This window comes from Paroedura picta, chromosome 17 (assembly GCF_049243985.1).
Source record: "Paroedura picta isolate Pp20150507F chromosome 17, Ppicta_v3.0, whole genome shotgun sequence".
NCBI lineage: Eukaryota > Metazoa > Chordata > Lepidosauria > Squamata > Gekkonidae > Paroedura > Paroedura picta.
Genome location: NC_135385.1, coordinates 11,997,402 through 12,022,921, shown reverse-complemented (window position 1 = coordinate 12,022,921; position 25,520 = coordinate 11,997,402). Strand labels below are relative to the sequence as shown.

General features: G+C 52.6%; 1 protein-coding gene across 2 annotated transcripts; it reads right to left on the bottom strand.

Annotated features, from left to right (window-relative positions):
* Positions 1 to 215: 215 nt before the first annotated feature.
* Positions 216 to 25,501, bottom strand: REXO5 (RNA exonuclease 5). 2 transcript variants are annotated; one of them, XM_077316637.1, is made up of 20 exons: positions 25,406 to 25,501; positions 22,728 to 22,896; positions 19,343 to 19,464; positions 18,825 to 18,951; positions 17,446 to 17,518; positions 16,844 to 16,951; positions 15,696 to 15,784; positions 14,523 to 14,638; positions 13,432 to 13,570; positions 12,653 to 12,747; positions 11,934 to 12,036; positions 10,433 to 10,545; positions 9,685 to 9,775; positions 8,727 to 8,828; positions 8,488 to 8,625; positions 6,242 to 6,334; positions 5,390 to 5,609; positions 4,253 to 4,464; positions 2,964 to 3,073; positions 216 to 1,023 (listed from the first exon to the last, which is right to left on the bottom strand). In XM_077316637.1, exons 2-20 carry the CDS (start codon positions 22,860 to 22,862, stop codon positions 951 to 953), a joined length of 2,259 nt encoding a protein of 752 aa, XP_077172752.1. In that variant the 5' UTR covers positions 22,863 to 22,896; positions 25,406 to 25,501; the 3' UTR covers positions 216 to 950. The 2 variants fall into 2 exon arrangements, with proteins under 2 accessions (XP_077172752.1, XP_077172753.1); XM_077316638.1 differs by lacking the exon at positions 25,406 to 25,501 and adding an exon at positions 23,464 to 23,592.
* Positions 25,502 to 25,520: the final 19 nt, after the last annotated feature.

Here is a 25,520-nt window from a genome sequence, read left to right as displayed (position 1 = left end):
CGTGGCCAGCTCAGTGGCAAAGCTGTGCCCCCAGAGGGGGGCTCTTGTATTGAAGGGGCAGCCTCCGTGCTCTCCGTCCTCCTGTGGTCCTTGGAGGCTAGAGCTGCCAGCAGCGTTGGGGGCCGGTTCCTCTTTCCCAACAGGGTAAAAGTTGAGCATTTTTTATTTCTGAAATCACATCCAGCTTGAAGGGAGGTTCTCCCCCCCCACTCCCCTCCCCTCCGGCCCCCTGAAAAAGTAATTATGTGCTGCTCCCCACCCTGCCAGGCGCAAGGATTGTGGAGATTGCAGTGGGGTGGGTTTCCTGACCGTGTCCCCGCTCTTCAGACGTTCCTCCCGCAGTCCCAGTCTCTCCCTTCCTCTCCTCTTTGCCCCGCAGCCGTCCCTTTGACAAAGACGCTGGACGCGGACCAGAAATCCATGAATCAGAGATTCCGTTTTTCTTCTCTGGGTAAATGTTGCTGCGGGGGCCTTTTTCCTCGCTTGCTTTTTCCTCCGGACCGCGGGCGGTGAAGACCGGGGAGGCCGTCGGAAAGGAGTTAATTAGGAGGCCTGAGTAGGCTGAGAGCCACAGGGCGCCTGCGTTACCCACAATGCCCCTTTTGTGGACGGGCTTATAGGCCGAACACGACACGGGGGGCTTTGGAAAACCCACTGCGGACTCCCTGTCTCGTTCCAGGTCAAACCGTTCCATGCATCGCAAACATGCGCGCGCACAGACACACACACACACACCCCAACGACGACCATCGGCTTCTTTTCCTCGACAGCGTTTTGGTTTGCATCCAGGGGAGCTGCTTAAATGGCAGAATTGCTGGGTGACAGAGCAGCTGGCCTGGCTCGTCCTGAAATCTTCTCAAACGTTAGCAGGGAGGGGGAAACGGTCCCGGTGTCCAGATGCATCTTGTCAAATCGGTTTGGGGGACCGGGGTAGAACCCCTCCAGGCGGGCTAATGGGAGGCGGGGTCGTCGTCGTCGTCTTTGATTGCCAGGAGGCAGAAGCCCGGGAGAGAGACGGAGGTGCTGCCAGAGAGGGGGACAGGAGTGCAGGTTAGTCTCCTGCAAAGATTGAAGCCCAGGTTAAACCCCCCCCCCCACCACCACCACCACCACTGTGACAAACCTGCCCCAAGCAGGAAAGAAGAATTGGACTACGGGTGAATTAATGCCAATTTATACAAGTACGTCCTTAATCTGCACAATTCTGCTACTGGGGAGAGAAGTTCTGCCAGAGGGAATCTAATTTGGTCCTCGTTTCCGGAATATAAGGGAAGCCTTGCCCGACCTTGCTTTAGGATGCTTAGGGCGTTCAGCAGGGGGGTGGACTAGATGGCCTGTGTGGCCCCTTCAACCTCTAGGATTCTGAGATTCTATGATCCTGCGTTGAGCAGGGGGTTGGCCTAGATGGCCTGTGTGGCCCCTTCCAACTCTATGATTCTATGATCCTGCGTTGAGCAGGGGGTTGGACTAGATGGCCTGTGTGGCCCCTTCCAACTCTAGGATTCTATGATTCTATGATCCTGCGTTGAGCAGGGGGTTGGACTAGATGGCCTGTACGGCCCCTTCCAACTCTATGATTCTATGATCCTGCGTTGAGCAGGGGGTTGGACTAGATGGCCTCTATGGCCCCTTCCAACTCTATGATTCTATGATCCTGCGTTGAGCAGGGGGGTGGACTAGATGGCCTGTATGGCCCCTTCCAACTCTATGATTCTATGATCCTGCGTTGAGCAGGGGGTTGGACTAGATGGCCTCTATGGCCCCTCCCAACTCTATGATTCTATGACCATGGCATCCTGTTTCCAGCAGGGAGGGCAGTCTGTTGTTGCTGCAAGCAGGCCAGGAAGGGAACCCTCTTCTCCTGCTTCCTGCAACTGGTAGACTGCCTCTCTACATGGAGGCTCCAGGCAGCTGTCGTGGTGGCTGCTGCTAGGCCTATCCTGGGATGCTGATGTCTAATGACTCTTCCCTCCCTCCTCATATGGCAGGGGTGGCCAAATTGTGGGTCTCCATGTGTCCATGGACTACAATCCCCATGTGCTGGCAGGGGCTCATGGGAACTGTAGTCCACAGACACCCAAAGAACCACAGTTTGGCCATTCTCGGATGAAGCTAGGAGAGGTCACTGTCGCTGCCAGAGGCTTGCTGTGCACGGCGCATGAAATCGGAAGGGCCCCTTTTCTTGCTTTCCACACTCAACTCTTGGCTGGTGCAAGAAGCCAGGGAAATCCAGCGTCTGCCCCATCACGAAAACCCCACAGAGCCCCCCCCCCGCCAAGCTCAAGCACAGATGTGCTGGCAACTCCCCACCCCCCCGGGTTGCGCCACCATCAGTGGCAGGCACAACGCGAAGGAGGATGTTGGCTGGCTTTCAACGCTCGAACGGAAAACAGGAAAACACAGGGATGAATCAAAATTCTGTCTGCAGCCTCGGGCTTATCGGCCGCGGAAGTGACCTCAATCCCCACCCCCCAAACACCCAGCAGTCAGAGTTTCGGCCCTGAGGCCAGAGACAAAGTGGGTTTTTGGAGAAAGGCCTGTAGGATCTTCTCCTGCTTCCCCCCTCGTTCCTCTGTGGGGGTCTGGTGGTGTGTCCCGTGTTAGGAATGGGGGGGGGGGGAGAAGTCAGCAATCTGCTGCCCCAGAGGGTGGGGGGACTCCCCTTTGTTGGCAGCTTTGAGGAAGGGGATTGGAGGAGCCCCTGTCAGAAGTGGGTGGTTTTTAAGTCCCCCAGAAGGTGGAGGGCTGGAGTGGTTGGCCCTTGGTGGTCTCTTCCAGGTCTGGGTGATTCTGATTCTACAGCCCCTCTGAAGAGTCCACTGAGGACAAATTCAAGACTGATGGCCCAACTGTGGCTCTCCACATGCCCATGGCATTGGGAGAAGAGGATGCTGGCCGGGGCTCATGGGAATTGTAGTCCATAGTCACATGGAGAGTTTGCCCATCCTTGCGCTGTTCTTTACCTGTCTGTTCCCAGTAATAGGACGATGCAGAGCGTCCGGCTTGGCAAGCCTCTGTAAAGTTTTTTAATCCGGTTGTCACACGCCTTCATTATGCTCTTTACGTCTTGCTCCTGTCTCGGGAAAATGTGTTAAAGAATCAGTCATTCAGAAGGCCTGCCAGGCAACAGATGCATGATAGCCTCCATTGCGGCATCTGTGATAAATGTACTTTGGGAAGGTATGATCTGCCCCAAAGACCTAACTCTAGAGAAATACAGAGCTCTTTTCTTGCGAGAAGACCCAGGGGTCCATGATTCAAGTATAGAGCCACCAGGGAGGCACGCACGGAATCCCAGGCTCAGTCCTTCACAGCAGGGATAGTCAACCTGTGGTCCTCCAGATGTTCATGGACTACAATTCCCACGAGCCCCTGCCAGCATTCGCTGGCAGGGGCTCATGGGAATTGTAGTCCATGAACATCTGGAGGACCACAGGTTGACTACCCCTGCTTCACAGCGCTTTGTCAGGCCTTTGTCGAACTCTCATGAAACAGGCTTGCTGTTGAAGGAAATCTCTTTATTGGAGAAAACAGCAAATGGAGAGAAAGGTGCTTCCTTGCTAAAACTAAAGGACAAACTTACAAGCATAACTCTATGTTTTCCCTGAGACCTCTCCCCACCCCAGTTTGAAATTAGGCACATGGAACAAAACGCCAGGCACGAAAGTTTCCCAGCCAAGCAAAGTACACGCCGAAACCTAGGCCCTACAAAGTATGCGTCTAAAAGGTCAGAGCAATAGAAAACACTCTGGGATAATGAGGCCAGCCTCCCCCACTCTGGTCTGTAGAAAAATACTGGGCAATGAAAGCAAACTAATATGTCAAGGTAGAGAAGGCACCATGGGAACAGGTAAACAGGTGACATATAAGTGAGTGTCCTGCACTGTACAGGGGGTTGGACTAGATGACCCAGGAGGTCCCTTCCAGCTCCGTGATTCTGTGGGTCCTATCCTTTGCTGCCAACAGGAACCTTTCCCTGCGCTCCTAAGTGACAACCTTTCAAAGCCATCCTGTCCCCCTTCAGCCTCCCACGTCTTAAATTTGAAATCATAAGCCAGATCTTATGATCCACCAGGTTTGGTGCTGTTCACTCTGGCTGATGGGTCTCCAGGATCTCCGCCACTGACCTTAAGACCGTTACGACAGAGACGTCAAAGACCGAACCCAGGACCTCCTGCACGGCAGCCCTTCTCCCGCACGGAACGAGGCCCAATTCGCCTCTCGGAGCGGGAAAACAGAGCAGGCCACTCACCAGAGCAACCGGCACTTTCTCCGGTCGGTGGCTGGCCTCAGGCAGCAGCTGAGGATGGGCAGGGCAGTCGGCGTTTTGAGCCTCGTGGCAGAGCCACCGGTGGAGATGCGGAGGTGTCAGAGCGCCTCTGCCGTGCAGTTTTCCACCTTTGGCCCTCTGCCGCCCCTGGAGGGTTTTAAGGGCCGTGCTGGCACTTTCCCCGGTTGGAAATCCTGAAACAGAAACGTAAGATCGCCGTCAAGGAAGGAATCTGAGCTTCGGGGATCCCGCCGAATTGCACATCCCTGCCGTCAAGTGCTTCCTGTAAGATTCTTTCCTTTCTTCCACCTGCGCAGCTTTTAAAGTCTAGACCAGGGGTAGTCAACCTGTGGTCCTCCAGATGTCTATGGACTACAATTCCCATGAGCCCCTGCCAGCAACGCAGGTTGACTACCGCTGGTCTAGATGTTCTGAAACACGGGACCCTGTTTGTGAAACCAGCCAGGGCTGGAAGGGGCGTTCTCGTTCTACACGAAAGGAGACCTGTTGGATGAGGAAGCCGCTGCCTTACCTTGGCCCTGACCCAAACAAGCACGGCTGGCCATGACCACAACCCAAGACGCTCTCACTCCGAATAAAATAAACAGCTTCAAAACCGGGCTGCTCTTGGTCGGTGTTGCTCGGCTGTTCCGACCCAGAATTCCACCCGTGTTTTGGAGGATTTACAGGTCACCGGCGTTGCTATTGCCGTAGCTTGTAAGTGACAAACGGACAAATAACCACCAGGGCCTGGGATTGGGGCCACTGTGGGCGGGCGGGCAGTTGTGAATTCCTGCATTGCGCAGGGGGTTGGACTAGATGACCCCGGAGAACCCTTCCAGCTCTACGATTCTCATGTTCATCTCTCGCTGGTTGCAATTTCAGAGCGGTTTTGGGAAGGTGGCTTGATCCCCGTCTTCAGGTGAGGATTTAACTCTTTATAGATCAGCCCTGTGCGCCCTAGGTTGTGATGTGCCTCGGCTCCAGCATTCCCTTGAAGGCCGCAGAGCACATCGGAGGGAAAGAATAACCTTCGGAGGAAATTTTGGGGATCGCTTGGGCAATGCAACGATGGCTTCCGGGCTTGAGTTTCCCGCATGCCGCGCGTCCTGTACTTACGGAGAAAGCAGTAATTTCGCCGCTTCCCGCTGCGGGGGTCCCTGGGCTGGAACACAGACTTCAGATCTTCCAGGAAGCCCCACTGTGCTTGCCCCTCCGCCTCCCAGGAGGCCTCCTCCAATCCTGCCACGTAGAGCACGCCTTCGTTCTCTACATCCGCTTCCAGCTGCCTCAGGAGGGTCTCACAATCGAGGGTCAATTCGGTGAGGGGTCTTTGCACCTGGTTGGGGAGAAGATAGCAGAATGACACACAATTGCCCGGTAGCACAAGGAGTGCTTATAAACATGCCGAGCAGCTTCCAAACGCTGGTGCAGTACAGAGCCTTGTCAGACGGAGTTCAGCTGAAGGGCAAGCGGACAGTTCAGTGGTTAGGGGTGGGCACCGTGAAGATGCTGCAGCTGTGAACAGCTGCTTGGCCTGTTCCAGGTTCCTGGTTCAATCCCCGACATCTCCCACTTAAATGGATCTCAGACAGGGCCGGATTTACACAAAAAGAGGCCCTAGGCTATTCCACTTATGTGGCCCTTTCACCTCCCATGTTTAAGTTTGTAAATCACATGAGAGAGAATAAAATAGATCATTGCTGTGATATATATCAATAGGTTAAATGAAACATGTTGTGATTGGTACTAACCTTTATAAAAAAGGTAGAATATAGGCCCCTCTTGATCTTGAGGCCCTAGGCTGAAGCCTAGTTAGCCTATAGGAAAATCTGGCCCTGATCTCAGGGACCAGGTGACAGGACGTGGCTTTTCCTTCCTGAGCACCGAAGAAGATTCTGCTGAATCTGCCTCTGCTGCACGCTAGATGTCCCTCTCTGGCTGCTTCTGATTCCCACTCTCCAAACGTACCTTAATACAGGATCCGGCAACTTCCGCCCCGTTCAGATTCTCTATGGCTAGTTGAGCTGCCTCCAGGACTTCGTACTGGATACAGATGTGGGGCTTGGGGAGAAAGGAGAAGACTGCGACACACGGCACGCAACAGCTGTTTTCACGCGACACACCCACGAGGTAGGCTACGCTGAAGCCCATCGCGGTTGGCTCAAGGCTCTCTGGAAGTGCTGGAGAAGTTTTCCGCTGAGCCCTTGGGATGAGGGTGGGGGAAGCCCGTTTCTCTCCTGCCTCTCTCTTAGTTTCCTTTTCCGAGCCTTCAGTAGGCTCAATCCCCCTTTGGAGTGCTTTTTTCTTTATTTTCCAAATGCACCCCCCCCCCCCCCGATCAGGGCGGCCCTGGGATGCTCAGCAATCCAGTTGGCTGTTTGGAACAGCAATGATGCACAGCCTTGTGGGAAAGATCAGTGGGGCAGAGAAAAGTGGTCAGGGGCTCCACAACTGCCCTGCTTTCTTGCCCTGTCTCCTGTCAGCCAGCCTCTCAGTTTTCATACTGGCCCAGCATAACGACTCTCTTCCGCCTGAATCTCAGCTGCCAAGGGCATTTCAGAAGAAGAAGAAGAGTTGGTTCTTCTATGCCGCTTTTCTCTACCCGAAGGAGTCTCAAAGCAGCTTACGATCCCCTTCCCTTCCTCTCCCCACAACAGACACCCTTGTGAGGTGGGTGAGGCTGAGAGAGTCTGGAGAGAACAGCCCTGTGAAAGCAGCACTATCAGGGCTGTGACAAGCCCAAGGTCACCCTGCTGGCTGCATGTGGAGGAGCAGGGAATCCAACCTGGCTTGCTGCCGCTCTCAACCACAACCCCAGACTTGCTCCGAGAGACCTCGGAGGGCTTGAGTGCTGGGGTGTTCCCTGTGACCTCCAAGCCTGGTTCTCTTGGCTCAAGACTAGCTAGCTGGGACACTCATGGCGGAGGTGAGCACTACCTCTCGGAGGCTGTATCCATTAGGAGTCCTCAGCGTGACACCCGGGTGCACCGTGGCGGCTGCCAAACCCTCAGCGGGGCCCACCAAAGTGGGCAGAGCTGGTAATTGGCCGTGCAGATTTTGATGAACGCTTCTTTGGCAGCGGCTGCCAACCACCGCACCAGGGTCTTCCCGGCTTGCTCCACTCCCTCAGGCAGCCATTTTGTGTCTGGACCCACCACAGGGTGTCAGAATTGCAGAGGTGCCTGCCGCCTGTCCAAGGTTGGGGACTCCGGTGCACGCGCTAAATGCCGGTGGGAAGCTAGAGGGCCCTCCCCACATTTCTCTGTCAAGACTACATCCTTTTGTGACTCCTTGTTGCTTACAGAGGGAAGGCAAGCAAGGTACAAGGACAGCGTGGTGTAGTGGTTAAGAGCAGAGTTTGATTACCCACTCCCCTGTATGCAGCCAACTGGGTGACCTTGGGCTGGTCACAGCCCTGATAGAGCTGTTCTCAAAGACCAGTTTCTCTCAGAGCTCCTCCAGCCCAACCTACTTGACAAGGTGTCTGTTGTGGGGAGAGGAAAGGGAAGGCGATAGGAAGCCCCCTTGAGACTCCTTCGGGTAGAGAAAAGTGGCATATAAGAACCAGCTCTTCTTCTTCTTCTTCTTCAGTAATCTCAGGGCTCTCTCAGCCTCACCCTCCCCACAGGGTGTCTGTTGTGGGGAGAGGAAAGGGAAGGCGATAGGAAGCCCCCTTGAGACTCCTTCGGGTAGAGAAAAGTGGCATATAAGAACCAACTCTTCTTCTTCTTCTTCTTCAGTAATCTCAGGGCTCTCTCAGCCTCACCCTCCCCACAGGGTGTCTGTTGTGGGGAGAGGAAAGGGAAGGCGACTGGAAGCCCCCTTGAGACTCCTTCGGGTAGAGAAAAGTGGCATATAAGAACCAACTCTTCTTCTTCTTCTTCTTCAGTAATCTCAGGGCTCTCTCAGCCTCACCCTCCCCACAGGGTGTCTGTTGTGGGGAGAGGAAAGGGAAGGCGACTGTAAGCTGCTTTGAGACTCCTTCGGGGAGAGAAAAGCGGCATATAAGAACCAACTCTTCACCTTCTTCAGTAATCTCAGGGCTCTCTCAGCCTCCCCTCCCTCACTGTTGTGTCTGTTGTGGGGAGAGGACTTTGAGACTCCTTCGGGTAGAGAAAAGCGGCATATAAGACAGCCCCCATTTTAACAATTCCCGGTCGAGTTGCAGCCCAGTGATTTTTAAAGGGGGGACAAAAGCCTCTCCATCCACTGACCTTCCGGGTTTCTGTGACGACTCTCATGGACCGAATGTGTCCGTAGGCCTCAAAGGTCCTCCTCAAAGCCCTCTGGCAGAAGCCCTTCCTGAACGGCCCGGCGAAAACCGTCCGCATGCCGGACAGCGTACTCCGCAGCTGTGGGAAGAAGGGTTAATGCTGAGGCTTCACGGAGACCGAAAGGAACCGTCAGATTCCTCTCGCCTCAAGAAGAAACCGAGAAGGCAAAGCGCAGTTACTTTTGCTCTGAGGTCGGCAGTGAGGTGCGGGGTCAGGGTCCGTGGGTCCGAAGGAAGCTGAAGGACTCTGAAAGGCGATCCGGGGATCTCTTCCGAGCCTTGCTGGGGAATCAAGGACGGTGGGTTAGTGGCATGAAAAGTCCAGTGACCTGGAAGAGACCCAACAGCAGGCAGACCAAGGCAGGGGTCTCTCACCCGGCAGTAGAACCCCCTACGAAGACCGTGCTTTCGGAAGGACCCTTGGCCATCGCTAATGTGCAGAAAGCAAGGGCCCAACACTTCCGGCCTCTCCTCCCGTGTAGCAGCACTGCGAGTCACACTTGTTCAGCGAGAAGAGAAGAGCTGGGTTTTGTACTCCACTTTTCCCTATGCAAAGGAGTCTCCAAGTGGCTTACAATCTCGTTCCCCTCCTCTCCCCTCAACAGACACCCTGAGAGGTTGGTGGGGATGACAAGACTGCTCTGCAAGAACAGCGCTAACAGGACTGTGATGAGCCCAAGGTTGGTGGCGCCGAGAGAGCTCTGAGAGAACTGTGACTGCCCCAAGGTCACCCCACTGGCTGCATGTGGAGGGGGAGGAGTGGGGAAGCCAAGCTGGCTCTCCAGATTAGAACCTGCTGCTCTTAATCACCACGCCAGACTGGCTCTCTGGACCACCAGGTCCGTCGTGGGCTTGTCCCCGACTATGGTGCAACTCTTACTGCTGGGCTTGTGTTTCCCCCTGCCCTGGCGAGCTCCTGACTCTGGCTTCCCCACTTCCTGTCATGTGACACCGGCGCATGATGACTTCCTGTCAATGCCTCTGTGGGGTCTGGACAGTGGACCGCCTTTCTCCTCCTCAGGGCAAGATGGCTGCTCAGGTGTGGGAGATTCCTTCCTTCCTCCCTCCTCCTCCTCCTCAGGGAGTCCTTCTTCCATTCCTCCGCACAAGCCTGGGAAGAAGGCAGCTTCTCACTCACCGGCTTGGGTGGGCCGTTGTCTGGGGCATCCTCGCTCCGTCCTCCCGGAAGCAGCCTCTTTCCGCTGAGAGACCGCAAGACGTCTAGAAGGCTGGGGACGAAAGAGGAAAGCCAAGTCCGTTGAGGTGCCACGTTCAAAGCAAGCGGTGCGCCTCAATTGCAGAGCTAACAGCTTTGGTTTAGACCAGGGATGGCCAAACTGTGGCTCTCCAGATGTCTACGGACTACAATAACCATGAGCCCCTGCCAGCGGCAGGGGCTCATGGTTATTGTAGTCCGTGGACATCTGGAGAGCCACAGTTTGGTCCCCCTAGTTTGGACAGTCCAAGTCCTACACCAGCTGGTTTGACCAAGCTGAGCTTGTAGAGGGGCAACAGCCGGCACAGAACCAAGGCCATGGAGTACGTCCCCCAAAGGGGTGAGGATTCGAACACGAGGCTTCGCAACTCACAGCACCAAAATTGTTGGTCTTCAGGGTGCCCCCATGGGCTCAAACAGGGTGCTGCCGCTTCAGGCCCACCCGGCTCCTCCCCCTGAATCTTCCCCCCTCCTCAATTCTTTTTCGCCCCGATGAACTGTACTGCAGGGGGGAAATTAGTCCGGATGGTCTTTTTAAAGACGGGATCTGCCACTTGAAAGGGCTTTTCCACATCTGGCTCTGCACTCGGATTGATTTTCGAGGAGCCCCTGATTCTACAGCTGCCGGGACACGCAGGAGAGACCAGAGAAGGAAGGGCAGCCTCTTCACCATCGGACGGGGGTCCTCGCCTGCTTCTGGGCCCCGTTCTTCGGCTCTGCCTTCGGTGAGCCCCCTGCTCGGCTCTGCTCCAGCCACCGGGATTCCAGGTTCAGCTCCGCTACCTCGGAAGAAATCGACCCAGGTTACAAAATGGTCCCTCCGACGTTTACCCAGAGTGCAGACTAAGGATTTCTGGTCTGGGGAGTTTGGCTGGCAACATCCAGCATATCCCTGAGATTTCCCAAAGTCCTGCATCAGCAGGGAAGCCTGGGAATCAGGGCAGAGGGGTCGGCAGCCAAGATCCCTGTTCTGGAGTTAGTGGAATGAAGGAAGGCATGGAGTCAAGGCGTGAATCAAGGCTCTATGGGACAGAATCAGGGAAGCTGTTTATTTTATTATGAGCAAAGGCGTTTTAGGGAGTGCTTCTGGGCAACCATGCTAGCTCGGATTAGAGTCAAGGGACAGCAGCGGCCTCCTCACCCACCAGTTCATGTCGAACTGTAACTCCCCTCTCAGCCCTTATTTGTTTTATAAGAAGAGCTGGTCCTTATATGCCGCTTTTCTCTACCCGAAGGAGGCTCAAAGCGGCTTCCATTCGCCTTCCCTTTCCTCTCCCCACAACAGACACCCTGTGAGGGAGGAGAGGCTGAGAGAGCCCTGAGATTACTGAAGGAGAAGAAGAGCTGGTCCTTATATGCCGCTTTTCTCTACCCGAAGGAGGCTCAAAGCGGCTTCCATTCGCCTTCCCTTTCCTCTCCCCACAACAGACACCCTGTGAGGAGGGTGAGGCTGAGAGAGCCCTGAGATTACTGAAGGAGAAGAAGAGCTGGTCCTTATATGCCGCTTTTCTCTACCCGAAGGAGGCTCAAAGCGGCTTCCATTCGCCTTCCCTTTCCTCTCCCCACAACAGACACCCTGTGAGGAGGGTGAGGCTGAGAGAGCCCTGATATTCCTGCTCAGTCAGAACAGCATTACCAGGGCTGGGACTAGCCCAAGGTCACCCAGCTGGCTGCACGTGGAGGAGGAGCGGGGAATCAAACCCAGCTCACCAGATTAGAAGCTGCTGCTCTTAACCACGATACCAAGTTGTATCTTACGTTTCAAAAAAGATTTTTCCTGGAGATGCCGGGGACAGAACCTTGGCATTTTCTGCATGCCAAGTGGGTATTCTGCTGCAGCGTCAAGGCCCCTCCCCTCCAATGATGGCCAATGATGGGCCTGGAGGGGGTGGGAAGGGGAGGGGCCCCAAGTGGGCGTGTCCACAGCTCTGCTTCCCATCAATATTCTGCATGATTTGCGCCACTTCTGGGGTTTCTCGAAGCCGGAAGAATGTCTCAAGGGTTTCTCAATGGTAAAAAAAGTTTTAAAAGGCTGCCATGAACGGACACCACCGATAAGGGAAGTTTTGCTTGCTGGGTCACGCTGCCATAAATATTCTCCTCCAGGCAGAGTTTTAATAGAGATTTCCCCCCCCCCTCAAAAAGGGATGCAAATGATACAGGTCGCATACCTTCCTTGGCCCCTGGTTCATGAAGAACTGGGCCAGCTCGAGGGCACACGTGGCGTCTTCGGTCGGATCGTGACCCTCTTGATCTGTGCGCTGAATTTCTTTCCTTGGATGGAAATCAAGCAAGGAGCACAATGGTGAGCAGGGTGATATGGAGGAACCATACTAGGAACCGCGCCAAAGTGCTCACCTCTATTTCATACACTGTTATGGAGCCCCACCGCTTCCTGAGAAAATTCTAGTCCTCATGACTGCTCAGGCCATTGAGCACCTAAGCTCTCTGCACAGCTGGGAATCCCTCGGTCCAGGGACCCCAAACTATTCAAGTCAATTAAATCTCCAACAGGCAATCGGAAACCTTGTTATGCAAAACCCCTGACTGTCCCCGCCCACTTTTTAAAATCACCTGGAGGGTGCCAGAAAAGGTGTTCGCAAACGCCGTAGTGTGCCCGTGGGCACCTGTTGGGGACCCCTGGCTTAGCCAGAGGGACTGACTAAACTTTCATAGTGGTCAAAAGGAAGTGCCCCTGTACTCAAAGCATAATGGTCCTTTCTGACACAATTTTATCCAAGGATCTCAGGGTTCTCCATCCTCCCATTTCATTTCACACAACCCCCCCCCCCCCCGCGAGGTTGGTCTAAGAGGGTATGACGGAGGTCCCTTATGGGGACCTTCACCTTTTTTGACTTGCAGCCATGAGTGAAGGAGAAGGCTGCCTTACCTTAAAACAGCTGCGGCTAAGAATTTCAGCCTGAACCTTTTGCCTCCCTTCCGGGCGAAAAGGAGAGACGTATCGATCACATTGGGATGTATCATCTGAAAGAAGAGAGCAGGCATCAGATATGCGATTCAGAAGAGTCCTGTAGTGCAGGGGTAGTCAACCTGTGGTCCTCCAGATGTTCATGGACTACAATTCCCATGAGCCCCTGCCAGCGTTGCTGGCAGGGGCTCATGGGAATTGTAGTCCATGAACATCTGGAGGACCACAGGTTGACTACCCCTGCTGTATTGTACGGATGTGATCTTGAAGCTGTAAAGTTTGACCTTCTATCATCTGCTCCCTTGGAAAATGCAGGTTGTGAAAATAACATCGAAGAGCAGTTTCCTTTTCCTTTTCCATCTCCGATTCTTTTTTAAAAGGTCCTTCAGCGATTGGTAGGATTCCCCGCCCCAGCTGTGGCCATAAATTCTACAAAACCCTCTGAAGCGTTCTTCTGGGATCTGGACCGTTACAGAGGTCAGAATGGGACTTGAATTGTAATATTTCCCCATTAAGGATTTAGTGATTAAATGAGGGGGATAATGAACACCGTACAGATCAATTTACATAGAAACGTTGAATAATTTTAGATTTTCAAGCTGCAGTATCTTAAATGAGGGACTGCTGAATAGTATTTTAGATGATTTTTATAGGTCTCTTCCTTCTGTTGCCACCCCTTACAGTAATGAGGTCAGCTTTGGAAAAGGGGAGAAGGGAGGAATCTCTACTCGGATACTCACTTGTAAAGCATGGAGGTCAAAATTCAGAGAATGGCCCACCAGAACCGCATCCGGAGGAAGCAGAGCCTGCAGCCGGGCCTGGACATCGGGAAGTTTGGTGGTGACCGAAAGGAGCAGATCTTCCGTGATGCCAGAATACCTTCAAAACACGATCCAGAGGGAGTTGGGCAGCTTGAGGGAATGGACGGGTAACCAGCCCCAGTCCATGGTCACTCTTGTTTTGAAAGCCGAACAGCTTCTTGTCCGGCAGCAACCAAAGTCTAGTCAGATAGGGAAGGAACCGCAGGGGCCACTGCCCACCCTCATGGTGACCTCCATGATGCCCAAAGCCATGAGGCTACGGAAGGGACAAGTGCTGAAACACAACTGCCCACTTGTCTCCTCCTGTCAGAAATGGCTTTGGGCCGTCGGCGGCCATCTTGCTCCACATGTGGACAGAACGGTGTTAATGTGAACCACCATGCAAACGAAGGCTTGTAGGAGGACCAATCATTGACTCCGAATTCCGGGCACTACGGACCAATCACAGGGCCACGTTACGGGCCAATCAGGGCTCTTGGCGGGCCCACTGAAATGTATATAAGTCCGTGTTTTCCCCATTGTTGTTCAGTATTTAGGCCGGCGTTGGGATTCAATAAAAGAGCTGTGCTTTTGAAGAATTTGTAGTCCATTTGGACCAACCCCTATTTTGACTCCATGTTTCTATCCTGCCCCCCCCCCTCTCCTTGCTGGGTATAATCCCACATTAGGATCCCATTGGGGAGAAGGGATTATTCAGTAAATAAATAATCTTGGTAGGGGACCACTTTCTCTGCTCCTTGTCTTACTGAACGGGCTTAAAATATGCATGCTCAGACTTTCAGAAAAATTACATCTGTGGAGACTTATGACGCATTTAAAATCCTAAAAAACCCACGGTTTCATTGTGCTTGGAGAGGGCCTGATTTATAGGTTGAAGGACCCTGGCCCAGAAGATTTATGAGAGCATTCTGTTGCTCAGTCCTCTCCACCCCGAAAAAAAAATCTGGCCTTGCATGTCAGTTCTCAAAGCACAGTGTCCGACCCCTGGACTAAGTCTGTAAACAGGGTACCTTGTAAGGTAATTCCTTATTGGCGTCGAGGGCTTTACAAGCTCATCCATAACGCACTGGCCGCTGGCGTCCACCACGGAGATGCGCGTGAGCTCAGATCCTTTGTCGGTGAGGCACTGGGAAAAGAAAACGACGGCATTTGGAATGGTTCTTGTTTGAATGGGCCAACAGGCCTCCCCCTTTGCCTGACACACAGAGGGAAGATCTGGCCCTTGCTGGTTCTTTATCTATATACTTAAATCAGGGCCACAGGGAAACTAAACTGCACTTTGGGGGCAATCAGCAGTGGGGCAGGGCAGCTCCCAGACTGCTGCAGGCAGAGTCCAAGAGGAGCTCTGGAAGAATCACAGAATCCCAGAGTTGGAAGGGGCCATAGAGGCCATCTAGTCCAACCCCCTGCTCAACGCAGGATCAGCCCTAAGCATCCTAAAGCACCCAAGAAAAGTGTGTATCCAGCCTTTGCTTGAAGACTGCCAGTGAGGGGGAGCTCACCACCCCCTTAGGCAGCCTATTCCACTGCTGAACTACTCTGACTGTGAATTTTTTTTTCCTGATATCTAGCCTATATCGTTGTACTTGAAGTTTAAACCCATTACTGCGTGTCCTCTCCTCTGCAGCCAACGGAAACAACCTCCTGCCCTCCTCCAAGTGACAACCTTTCAAATACTTAAAGAGGGCTATCATGTCTCCTCTCAGCCTCCTTTTCTCCACGCTGAACATTCCCAAGTCCCTCAACCTATCTTCACAGGGCTTGGTCCCTTGGCCCCAGATCATCTTCATCGCTCTCCTCTGTGCCCTTTCAATTTTATCTTAATTTTACCTGAGGGACCACCTCACTATCTATACCCTCAAAGAGTTTTACGCTCCACCACTTCCAACCGGCTGGTGATCCTGCCTCCTGCCCTCCTCCAAGTGACAACCTTTCAAATACTTAAAGAACCAGGAGGAGGGGATGGGATTCTCCACTGTGAGTGTTACAGGCCCCCCTTGTAACTTCTGAAAGCAGGATGCTGAGAGATTTGCTTCAATGGAGGCTTAAGGCTCCAGCCCTCAAGGCTCCCTGCACTGAGAACTTCCAAAATGCCGTATTCTCGCCAGATTCTAACGTCTCCCATGGAAGATTTTGCACAGGCCAGCTCCAGTTTGTCAGGAAAGGAAGCAAAGCGTTATTACCATTTCACAGTCCAGTCCGAAAAGGGGGCTGCCGTCTGAAGGCCGGACGTCGCAACAGCTGGAGACGAAATTTCGGCAATCGCTGGACTCTGCAGGAAGAAGCAGAGGTTTGTCTCAAAGCAAACCCTCATGCGAGCCGGCGGGTGGCACAGAGGCTGGCATACCGGGTACAGATATGGGGACACCCAGGGCCCCAAATCCCGGCGGGATCATGAAGCAACAGAGCATCAGGCTCAATGTGGGCAGGAGGGACTGAGGGCTGGAAAATCCTGGGCAGAGATTGGCCCTCCAGCAACACCGGACTTCACAGGCCAGGAGGATTCTGGGGCTGCTGCAGCTGAAGCCGCCTGTATTCCGTGGCAGTATGAAAAGCCAATACTGACCAACACGGTTCTTGGCTCAAATCCCATCCTGCAGACCCCGAGCCGTTATTTCTCAGCTACCGATGATGCAGCGTGTAGCAGGCATTCATACATGGCCCTGCATGTACTCTGCCACTGAGCACTTTCAAGCCAGTGGGATTTGTAGCTTTACCAGACTCCTTGGGAGAACATCTGTTCCGTTTAATATTCCTGGCAAGGGCTCGGAGGAGGAGCTGGTCTCATGGCTGAAGTGCCAGTCAGTGCTTAACACCCACTCAGGGCGGCTGTCCCGCCCCTGTGTGCCTCCTCCTCCAACCGGCTGGCCTGTCTGTCCAGCGGCCGGCCAATCGCCTTCTGTCTCCTACCCCTGACCACCCCCTCCTCCTTCCACTTCCCTCCGAGGCTCGGAGGCTGCAGATCCCTGCTATGTGAGAGCTCCCCCTGCTGGTGAGTTCCCTAACAGCTGCCTGCAGCCTTTCCAGGTCCTGGAGGGAGGGGGAAGGCCATCCACAGAGGTCTTTCAGTCCACCCCACCCCAATCTAGCACCCCTTGTACTCCTGAATGTAACGGGCTTTGTCCCTAGTCATGAACAAAATCTTTTACTGCAGGGGTAGTCAAACTGCGGCCCTCCAGATGCCCATGGACTACAATTCCCATGAGCCCCTGCCAGCATTCGCTGGCAGGGGCTCATGGGAATTGTAGTCCATGGGCATCTGGAGGGCCGCAGCTTGACTACCCCTGCTTTACAGTCTTCCAAGCTCTGCACATCCCAAAAGACGGCTTACCTTCTAGAGGGAAGTTGTGCTGGCGCATCTCTTCCGGGGTGAGGATGTAGCTGGACAGCCCCCGCTTCTCTTCTCCGTATTTCTGAACGACCGGATCTTTCTTCAGTTCTGAAAGAACAAGTCGGGGACGCTGGGAGAAAGCGGCAAAGCTGTTTTCAAAGCCCTTGGGGGAAATCTGGGCTTCCTCGGGAGCTTATTGGGAGTTTCCCCAATGAGGTCGATTCTGGGGTGGGGGCAGGAAGAGGGCAGTGATAAGACACTCAGTGGCAAACTTGGCTTTGACTCTGCGCATGGGGCAGGATGGTTGTGAGATACAGGCACAGTGATGTATTTAGGAATATGGAAAGTAAATTTTTAATTTTTGTGTTAACTGAGGCCAGATTCCCACGAGTTGGGGAGGGAGAAAGTAGCAGGGAGCTACCTCTGCCGAAAACTGCAGCAAATCTCCAGGTAGCTCCCACTTCAAAGAGTTTGAGAATAATACGGAAGACTCCGTAGGCCGCTCAGAACTCCGTGAGAATCTCCAGTTTGGGCTAATCAGGAATTTGAGAGAATCAAGATCCAGGGATGGGAAATCCCCAGGGCCAAGCGGATAAAATTACCTTCTTTACTGAGTGGTGGGAAGTCACTGATTTCCGTATCTGCAAAACCCGAGATTGGAGGCAAAGAGAAGCGCTGTGTAAAAAAAAAAAGACAGTGCTGGCAGGGGCTCATGGGAATTGTAGTCCATGGACATCTGGAGGGCCGCAGTTTGACTACTGGCATAGACCATAGGAATAGGACGGCATAATTCATAACATTGGGTAAGAACAATAACTGATGATAATTTCTATATTATTTCCTGTAACGTTTCCATATAATGCTAATGTTAGCAACGTTAACTTGCTAACAATAATTCCACAGGTAGATCAGTTTGGGATTCTGTACATGGGCAGGGGTTTCCCGAGGGCCATAGAGGCCATCTAGTCCAACCCCCTGCTCAACGCAGGATCAGCCTTAAGCATCCTATGCTGTTGATGCTGTTGATTCAGTCGACCTCAACCAAATTCCTGGCGGAAGAGCTCCCTTTTGCAGCCCCTGCAGCACTGTTCAAGTTCCATCAGGGCCCTGATCTCTGCAGGGAGCTCGTTCCACCAGGTGGGGGCCAGGACTGAGAAAGCTGGGGCCCTGGTGGAGGTCCGACATGCTTCTTTGGGGCCAGGGATCACCAGCCGGTTGGAAGTGGCGGAGCGTAGAGCTCTTTGAGGGTACAGATAGTGAGGTGGTCCCTGGGGTAAAATTAAGATAAAATTGAAAGGGTTCAGAGGAGAGCAACGAAGATGATCTGGGGCCAAGGGACCAAGCCCTATGAAGATAGGTTGAGGGACTTGGGAAGGTTCAGCCTGGAGAAAAGGAGGTTGAGAGGGGACATGATAGCCCTCTTTAAGTATTTGAAAGGTGGTCACTTGGAGGAGGGCAGGAGGCTGTTTCTGTTGGCTGCAGAGGAGAGGACACGCAGTAATGGGTTTAAACTTCAAGTACAACGATATAGGCTAGATATCAGGAAAAAAATGTTCACAGTCAGAGTAGTTCAGCAGTGGAATAGGCTGCCTAAGGAGGTGGTGAGCTCCCCCTCACTGGCAGTCTTCAAGCAAAGGTTGGAGACACACTTTTCTTGGATGCTTTAGGATGCTTTGGGCTGATCCTGCGTTGAGCAGGGGGTTGGACTAAATGGCCTGCGTGGCCATCCAACTCTATGATTCTATGATTCTTCCAGAGCTCATCTTGGACTCTGCCTGCAGCAACCTTTCCTCCTATGTCTTGGTCTCCAAACCCCTCACCATCTTTGCTGCCCTCCTCTGGACACGCTCCAGTTTGCCTTTGAATCCCAAAAGCGCTATATAAATGCTAAACGTGATTAAATCAGGGGGAAACTCCAGGGTTCATCCGACTTTGAAAACTCGGTACGTGGGACGGGGGGAGGGGGGGGGCACAGACTTACATGCCTGAAGGTTTTGCGGAGATGCTTGAACTGTGCGTAAAACCTGTAGAAGTGGAGCTGACTCAATCCGTGGAGAACCACCACCACGGTACCGGTCAGACGCCTTGGGTGATGGATACGGCACCACCTGCAACCCAAAGAAAACAACAGGCCCCTGGCAGGGTTGGAGAGTGGAGGGGCAGAATTGCCCTGCTCGTGTGTGTGTGTGTGGAAGGGGAGAGGGGGGGGGTTACAGCTCTGGGCAAGGGCGGGAGAAGACTGGGAAGCCTCTAGTCTGCGTGGGGAGGAGGCGAGGGGAGCAATGCTCCCGCCAGAGGAGCATAAACCTCGCCAAGGCCTTGCGGCCAGTTTGCATTGTCAGAATGCAGCTCCAGTAGGAGGAAATTCCATAAGGGGAGCAAGTCCGTGCCAGAACTGGCAGCCCGCCAGGGAACCTTAGAGCCATGTAGAGGCCTTGAATCGGCTTTGATTCTTCGCCAAGGACAGGATGCTCTGCAGGACATCCCGGGAGGTCCTACCTGGGCCGAGCGGCACTTTGCCCTTTCCCCGCCGCAGCCCATTTCAGGAATCTGTGCAGCTGGCGGTAGTCGATTTCACAATCCTCTCCGAAGGCTTCACTTGACAGGCGAGGTCTCTTCCCCTGAGGAATGAGGGAACAGGCTGCGAATTGTTTACACAGACGCGGAGCTTTGGGCTCCCAGCCACCCCTTGCTGTAATGAGACCCAGAAGCAGGCGGCTCGTCTGGCACAAAAGGGCACGGCAGAAGCGGGGCTGGGAGCGGGACGGACAGGCAGGCGTCTCGCTATGCAAAACGGGCCTTCCTTGGAAAGGGCCCAGCAGAAACAGAGCCCGTGCCAAAATGTGCCTCCAGGCGCTCTGCTTGCAGAGCCCCCAAGCTGGACCCAACGACCCACAAAGGGGGGCAAACACAGACAGGCCTCTCTTTCAAGAATCCCGAAATGAACAAGGGAAACATGTTTTCTGGCTCTTGGGCAGGATCCATCTCCTGGCTGCTCAGCTTCTTAAGGGGGGAAGACACCCCTGCCCACTGGCGTCGAGTTCTTCAGCCTTGTCTTCCAGTCCAGGAAGGACAGAGCCAGTCGAAAGCCTGCCAGTTGAAAGAAGGAGAGCCTGAAGTGCCCTTTTGCATTCCAGTTTGCCCTCTACGTTCCTGCATCCTGCAGGGGGCTGGACTACATGACTCTGGAGGTCCCTTCCAGCTCTATGACTCTATGATCTGTGGGCTAAAGCCAGACCTTCCTGCTTGTGGCTAGGTAGAGCCTCCCTATTCAGAGGAAGTGTACCACCAAAACAGTCAATAGGGAGGGATGCTGCTTGGCCCATAGGCTTGCTGGCAACCTCAGGTTGGCTGTGCTAAGAAACAATATGCTGGTTTGAGATGGCAGAAGAGCCCATCACAATAGGGTGGGATGAAAGCCAGGGCCGCAACGGGAAGGGAAGAAGCTTTCCTAGGATCTAGCTCCTGTTGAAAGCCTTCTGCCAAGGCATTAGCCAGCTACCCCACTCTCCTGCCTGCACAGGTGTTCCTCAGCATCTTCCAAGGGAGGGAGATGCTGACTTCCGTCTGGTCTATTTTTGCTAGCCACTAGAATCCCAGAGGAGCCTCTTTGTGGCGCAGGGTGGTAAGGCAGCAGACTTGCAGTCTGAAGCTCTGCCCATGAGGCTGGGAGTTCGATCCCAGCAGCCGTCTCAAGGTCGACTCAGCCTTCCCTCCTTTCGGGGTCGTAAAATGAGTACCCAGCTTGCTGGGGGGTAAACGGTCATGACTGGGGAAGGCACAGGCAAACCACCCCCTATTGAGTCTGCCATGAAAACGCTAGAGGGCGTCACCCCAAGGGTCAGACACGACCCGGTGCTTGCCCAGGGGATACCTTTACTTTTACCTTTAGAATCCCAGAGGGTCTATAGCTGGCTGCGAGTCTTCTCTTTCAGGTAAGTGAAACACTGTGTCCCAGGAAGTGTGCGTGCACATGAAAGCTCATAGCTTGAATAAACCTTTTTTGGTCTGAAAGGTACCACTGGGCTCTAAATTTGTTCTGCTGCTTTAGACCAACATGGCTACGTGCTTGAATCCTGCTTTCAGGTAAGCGTTCAACAAGTTTCTCAAAAGGGGAATACTGAAGGCATAATCACGGACAATTCCCTTGAGAAGGAAAACTGGGAGGGACCTAAAGAAACCAGGGGGGCTCCATAAACAGCTTTTAAAAGAATTGAGTAATAAAAAAGACTCATTTAGGAAAGGGAAGGGGGGCATTATAACCAAGGAGGAATGTAAACAAATATCCAGTGCTTGTAGCCACGTTGTTAGAAAAGCTAAAGCCCAGTATGAGCCTAGGCTAGCAAGAAATGCTAAAAACAACCAAAATGGGTCCTTTAGTTATAAGGTAAAGGTAAAGGTATCCCCTGTGCAAGCACCAGGTCATGTCTGACCCTTGGGGTGACGCCCTCCAGCGTTCTCATGGCAGACTCAATACGGGGTGGTTTGCCAGTGTCTTCCCCAGTCATTACCGTTTACCCCCCAGCAAGCTGGGGACTCATTTCACCGACCTAGGAAGGAGGGAAGGCTGAGTCAACCTTGAGCCAGCCCCTGGGATCGAACTCCCAGCCTCATGGGCAGAGCTCTCAGACAGCATGTCTGCTGCCTTACCACTCTGCGCCACAAGAGGCTCTTTCTTTAGTTATACTCGAAGTAAGAAAAGGAATAGGGACATGGTAGGACCATTGTGGGGACCAGAGAGTGACATTGTAACAAGTGATGAAGAGAGGGCTGAACTGCTCAATTCCCAGTTCTCCTCAGTCTTCTCTTGCAAGGGGAATTGTGCTCAACATAGCAAAATAATTTCATGTAATGAGAGAGGGGAGTTGTGGCCTAGGATCACTGTAGGGCTAGTCCATAAACACCTAGTTTGTTTAAATAAAACTAAATCTGGACCAGATGGATTGCATCCAAGGATCCTAAAAGAACTTGCAGGTGTAAATTCAGAGCCTCTGTCCATTATTTTTGATAATTCTTGGAGAACAGGTGAGATGCCAGATGATTGGAGGTGGGCAAATGTTGTCCCCATCTTCAAAAAGGGGAAAAAGGAGAATGCAGGTAACTATCGACCCGTCAAATTGACGTCTATAGCTGGTGAAATTTTAGAACAAATCATCAAACAGTTGGTACTTGAGCAGCTAGAGCGGATGGCTGCAGTTACTAATATTCAGCATGGCTTTCTTGGGAACAAGTAATTTCAGACTAACCTTATACTTTTTTCTTGAGAAACTAACTTGCTAGATCAGGGGAATGATGTGGACATCATATACCTTGATTTCAGTAAGGCTTTTGATAAAGTTCCACATATTATTATTGACAAGTTGGTAAGATGCAGTACGGATCCTATTACTGTTAGGTGGATTGAGAACTGGTTGACAGACAGAACAGAATTTCAGAATCATCATAGAATCATAGAGTTGGAAGGGACCTCCTGGGTCATCTAGTCCAACCCCCTGTACTATGCAGGACACTCACATCCCTCTTGCTCATCCACTGTCACCTGCCACCCCCTTGAACCTTCACAGAATCAGCCTCTCCGTCAGATGGCTCTCCAGCCTCTGTTTAAAAATCCCCAAAGATGGAGAACCCACCACCTCCTGAGGAAGCCTGTTCCACTGAGGAACTGCTCTGACTGTCAGGAACTTCTTCCGGAGGTTTTTACAGAATTTCTTTTGAATCAATTTCATCCCATTGTTTCCGGGACGCCAGAGAATCACTGCTAGTGAGAGCAGACATGGCTGAGGTACACAGTTCCCTGCCTCAGACAGTTCCGCATGACCAACAGCATTCCCACAGAACTCTTCTAGACTGCAGAAAAACAAAGACGGAGATCTTTGGCAAATACCGTAACTTTGTTCCAGCGTTGTCCAGCGTCCTCTTCGGCAAGCTTTCTTTTCTTTTTGGGCTCCCAGGAGCCTTCTACAGTGTTGTCATCTTCGCGGGGCCTTTTCCTTTGAGTTGCTCGGGTTGCTGCCGCCATTTTCTTTTGAAGCACAGTTTAAGAGAGATTGTACCTGGAGAGAGAAGGGGGAAGTCATAAAAGAGGGGAATTTAATGTGTGCAAAAATCACCCAATCTTCTGCAAAAAGGTTTTGTGTGATATTTACAGAGAGGACAGAATCCCCACTCTGCCATCTACAGTGGTGGGATAACTTTGAGCCAGGTGCTCTCTCTCAACCTAGCCTACCTCACAGGATTGTTGTGAGGATCCAATGGATAAGAGGAGAAAGAGGTAAGCTGCTTTGTAGAACATGAGGCAAAATGGTAAAAGGTGATGTTGTTTTGCAACCCATTTAATTTATTCATTCATTTATTTATTTTGAGGCTTCTAGGCCTCCCCCTCATCTCGGGGTGGTGTGAAGTTCCACCTTGTGGTGTTTTTGAGGCAAGAGATCAGCAGAGGGGGTTTCCCACCCAAGTCCCAGCCCAATTTAGTTTCAGAGCTCCAATGAGATCAGGCTGGTGTGCACTATCAGGGCTGCCACAAGCATGAAGTAAAGGTCCTGAACCAGCTAAAATTAATCCTCTCTGCATCCTACAGAAAAGAGGGCACATGCTCCCTTTGCTAAAGTGGGACTTACTTTCAAGCAGATATACACAAGATGTAGAGTTAAGCTTGAAGCATTTCGGGTCTTGAACCAGGGGGTTGCGTAGAGGCCTTAAAACCTCTTGCAGGCTGCCAAAGGTAGTTGTTTAATCAACTCTGGGTCGTCCTGCTGCCTGCTGCAACAGGAGATAGATCAAGACGGGTTGCTGTGCTAGTCTGTCTGTAGCAGTAACCAAGAGCTAAGAGTCCCGGAGCATCTTGGTGCACTGTTTGGTGTAGCAGTTAAGAGCCGTGGCTTGTAATATGGCAAGCTGGGTTTGATTCCCTGCTCCTATGCATGCAGCTAACTGGACGACCTTGGGCTCATCACAGTCCTCTTAGAGCTGTCCTCAGAGCAGTTCTGTCAGAGCTCTCTCAGCCTCACCTACTTCACGGGGTGACTTTTGTGGGGAGGAGGGAAGGTGACTGAAAGCTGCTTTGAGACTCTTTCTGGTAGGGAAAAACAGGGTATAAAAACCAACTCTTCTCCTTCTAACACGATTTGTGGAGGGGGAAGAACTTTCGTGAGGCAAAACTCCCTTTCTTCAGATGCGTCATCTCTGAAGGCGCTCTTGGACTTCTGAAACCAGGTTTACTCTTGATTTAAAGGGTAAGAAACTGTTTATTTGCCTCCTTCAAGGAATATTTGTGTGTGGGGGGGCATGGCTCCACAGTCCATTGTCAGTGGTTCAAAATACCTTCTTCCAACTCTGATCGTAGCCTCTTTCAAGGTGGCTGGGAAGCACATGCTCTGCCTGAGCCACAGCCCCCTCCTCTTCAAGCCCCCCAGGCTGGCATCCTGTTGCCACAGGTGGGTGAAGGCGCACAGGATCCAGCGCGATCCTCACCCCGGACAAGCGGATCCACCAGGCATTTACCTGAGACCAACCACTGGAACCCCCCCACACCACCTCTGACATCCCCTCCATGGCCTGAAGCAGCCTGACCTCTCTAGGGAGTTTAGCTTGTTGTGTTGTTATTGTTGGGATCACTGAAGTTGTTGTTTAGAACCTCTGTTGGGTTGTTGTTGTTGTATATTGACTATGTTGTATGTTGACTCGTTCCATGTATCCCCCTATGATGTTGTATGTAAACTAAGGTGACCAGATTTTAACATTGCTAAAGCGGGACACCATTGACCGAGGGGGTTCTTGATTCAAAATTTGGTCTATATGGAGCCACAAAAATTTTCACAGAATGCATAGAATGCAAAAATAGTATTGTAATACATATATTTTTAATTGCAACATAAGCACAATTTGCCAGGTGCCCCCAGATGACCCTCCAAAAGTGGGGCAATCTGGTCACCTTAATGTAAACCGCCCTGAGCCATATGGAAGGGCGGTAAAGGTATCCCCTGTGCAAGCACCGGGTCATGTCTGACCCTTGGGGTGACGCCCTCTAGCGTTTTCATGGCAGACTCAATACGGGGTGGTTTGCCAGTGCCTTCCCCAGTCATTACCGTTTACCCCCCAGCAGCAAGCTGGGTCCTCATTTTGCCGACCTCGGAAGGAGGGAAGGCTGAGTCCACCTTGAGCCCGCTGCTGGGATCGAACTCCCAGCTTCATGGGCAGAGCTTCAGACTGCATGTCTGCTGCCTTACCACTCTGCGCCACAAGAGGCTCTTGGAAGGGCGGTATAGAAATCAAATAATCAAATGATTAAAAATAAAATCAGGGAGTCCTCTGCTCCAACTCTGTGTCTTCATAACGGGGACTGGAGGAGCGCAAGGGGGGAAAACGCCCTGCCAGCCTTGCAAGCCTCAGGAAATGACTGGGCTCTGGGATAAGGACGGTGGCCAGCCACGTGTGTGCAAAAAGGCGCTCCTTGGCTCTTCCCCTTCCCAATCCCAGTCAAAGGAAGGCATCAGAAGAGGAGACCTATTTGCAAGAGAGGATTTTCCCCTTCGCCGGCCGCCCGCCGCTTTCCTCGCTTACCCTAAACCCATCAGAGACCCAGCAATCCAGGAAAGGCTCGGCTCGGCGATCGCCTCGCTTTGCCTGCGCACCGAGGCCGCCCGCGGGATTCCCGGAGAAATCCCCGGAAGTCGGT

Bases quoted from the DNA above. Each gene is read 5' to 3' on its own strand.
- REXO5 (XM_077316637.1), bottom strand. From the start codon at position 22,862: ATGGCGGCAGCAACCCGAGCAACTCAAAGGAAAAGGCCCCGCGAAGAT. The intron at 3,074-4,252 runs GTGAGTGGCCTG...TTCCCGAGACAG, and splicing joins AGAAAGTGCCGGTTGCTCTG to GAGCAAGACGTAAAGAGCAT. The intron at 1,024-2,963 runs GTAAAGAACAGC...CCTCTCTGGCAG, and splicing joins CTATTACTGGGAACAGACAG to CACCTCCGTCTCTCTCCCGG.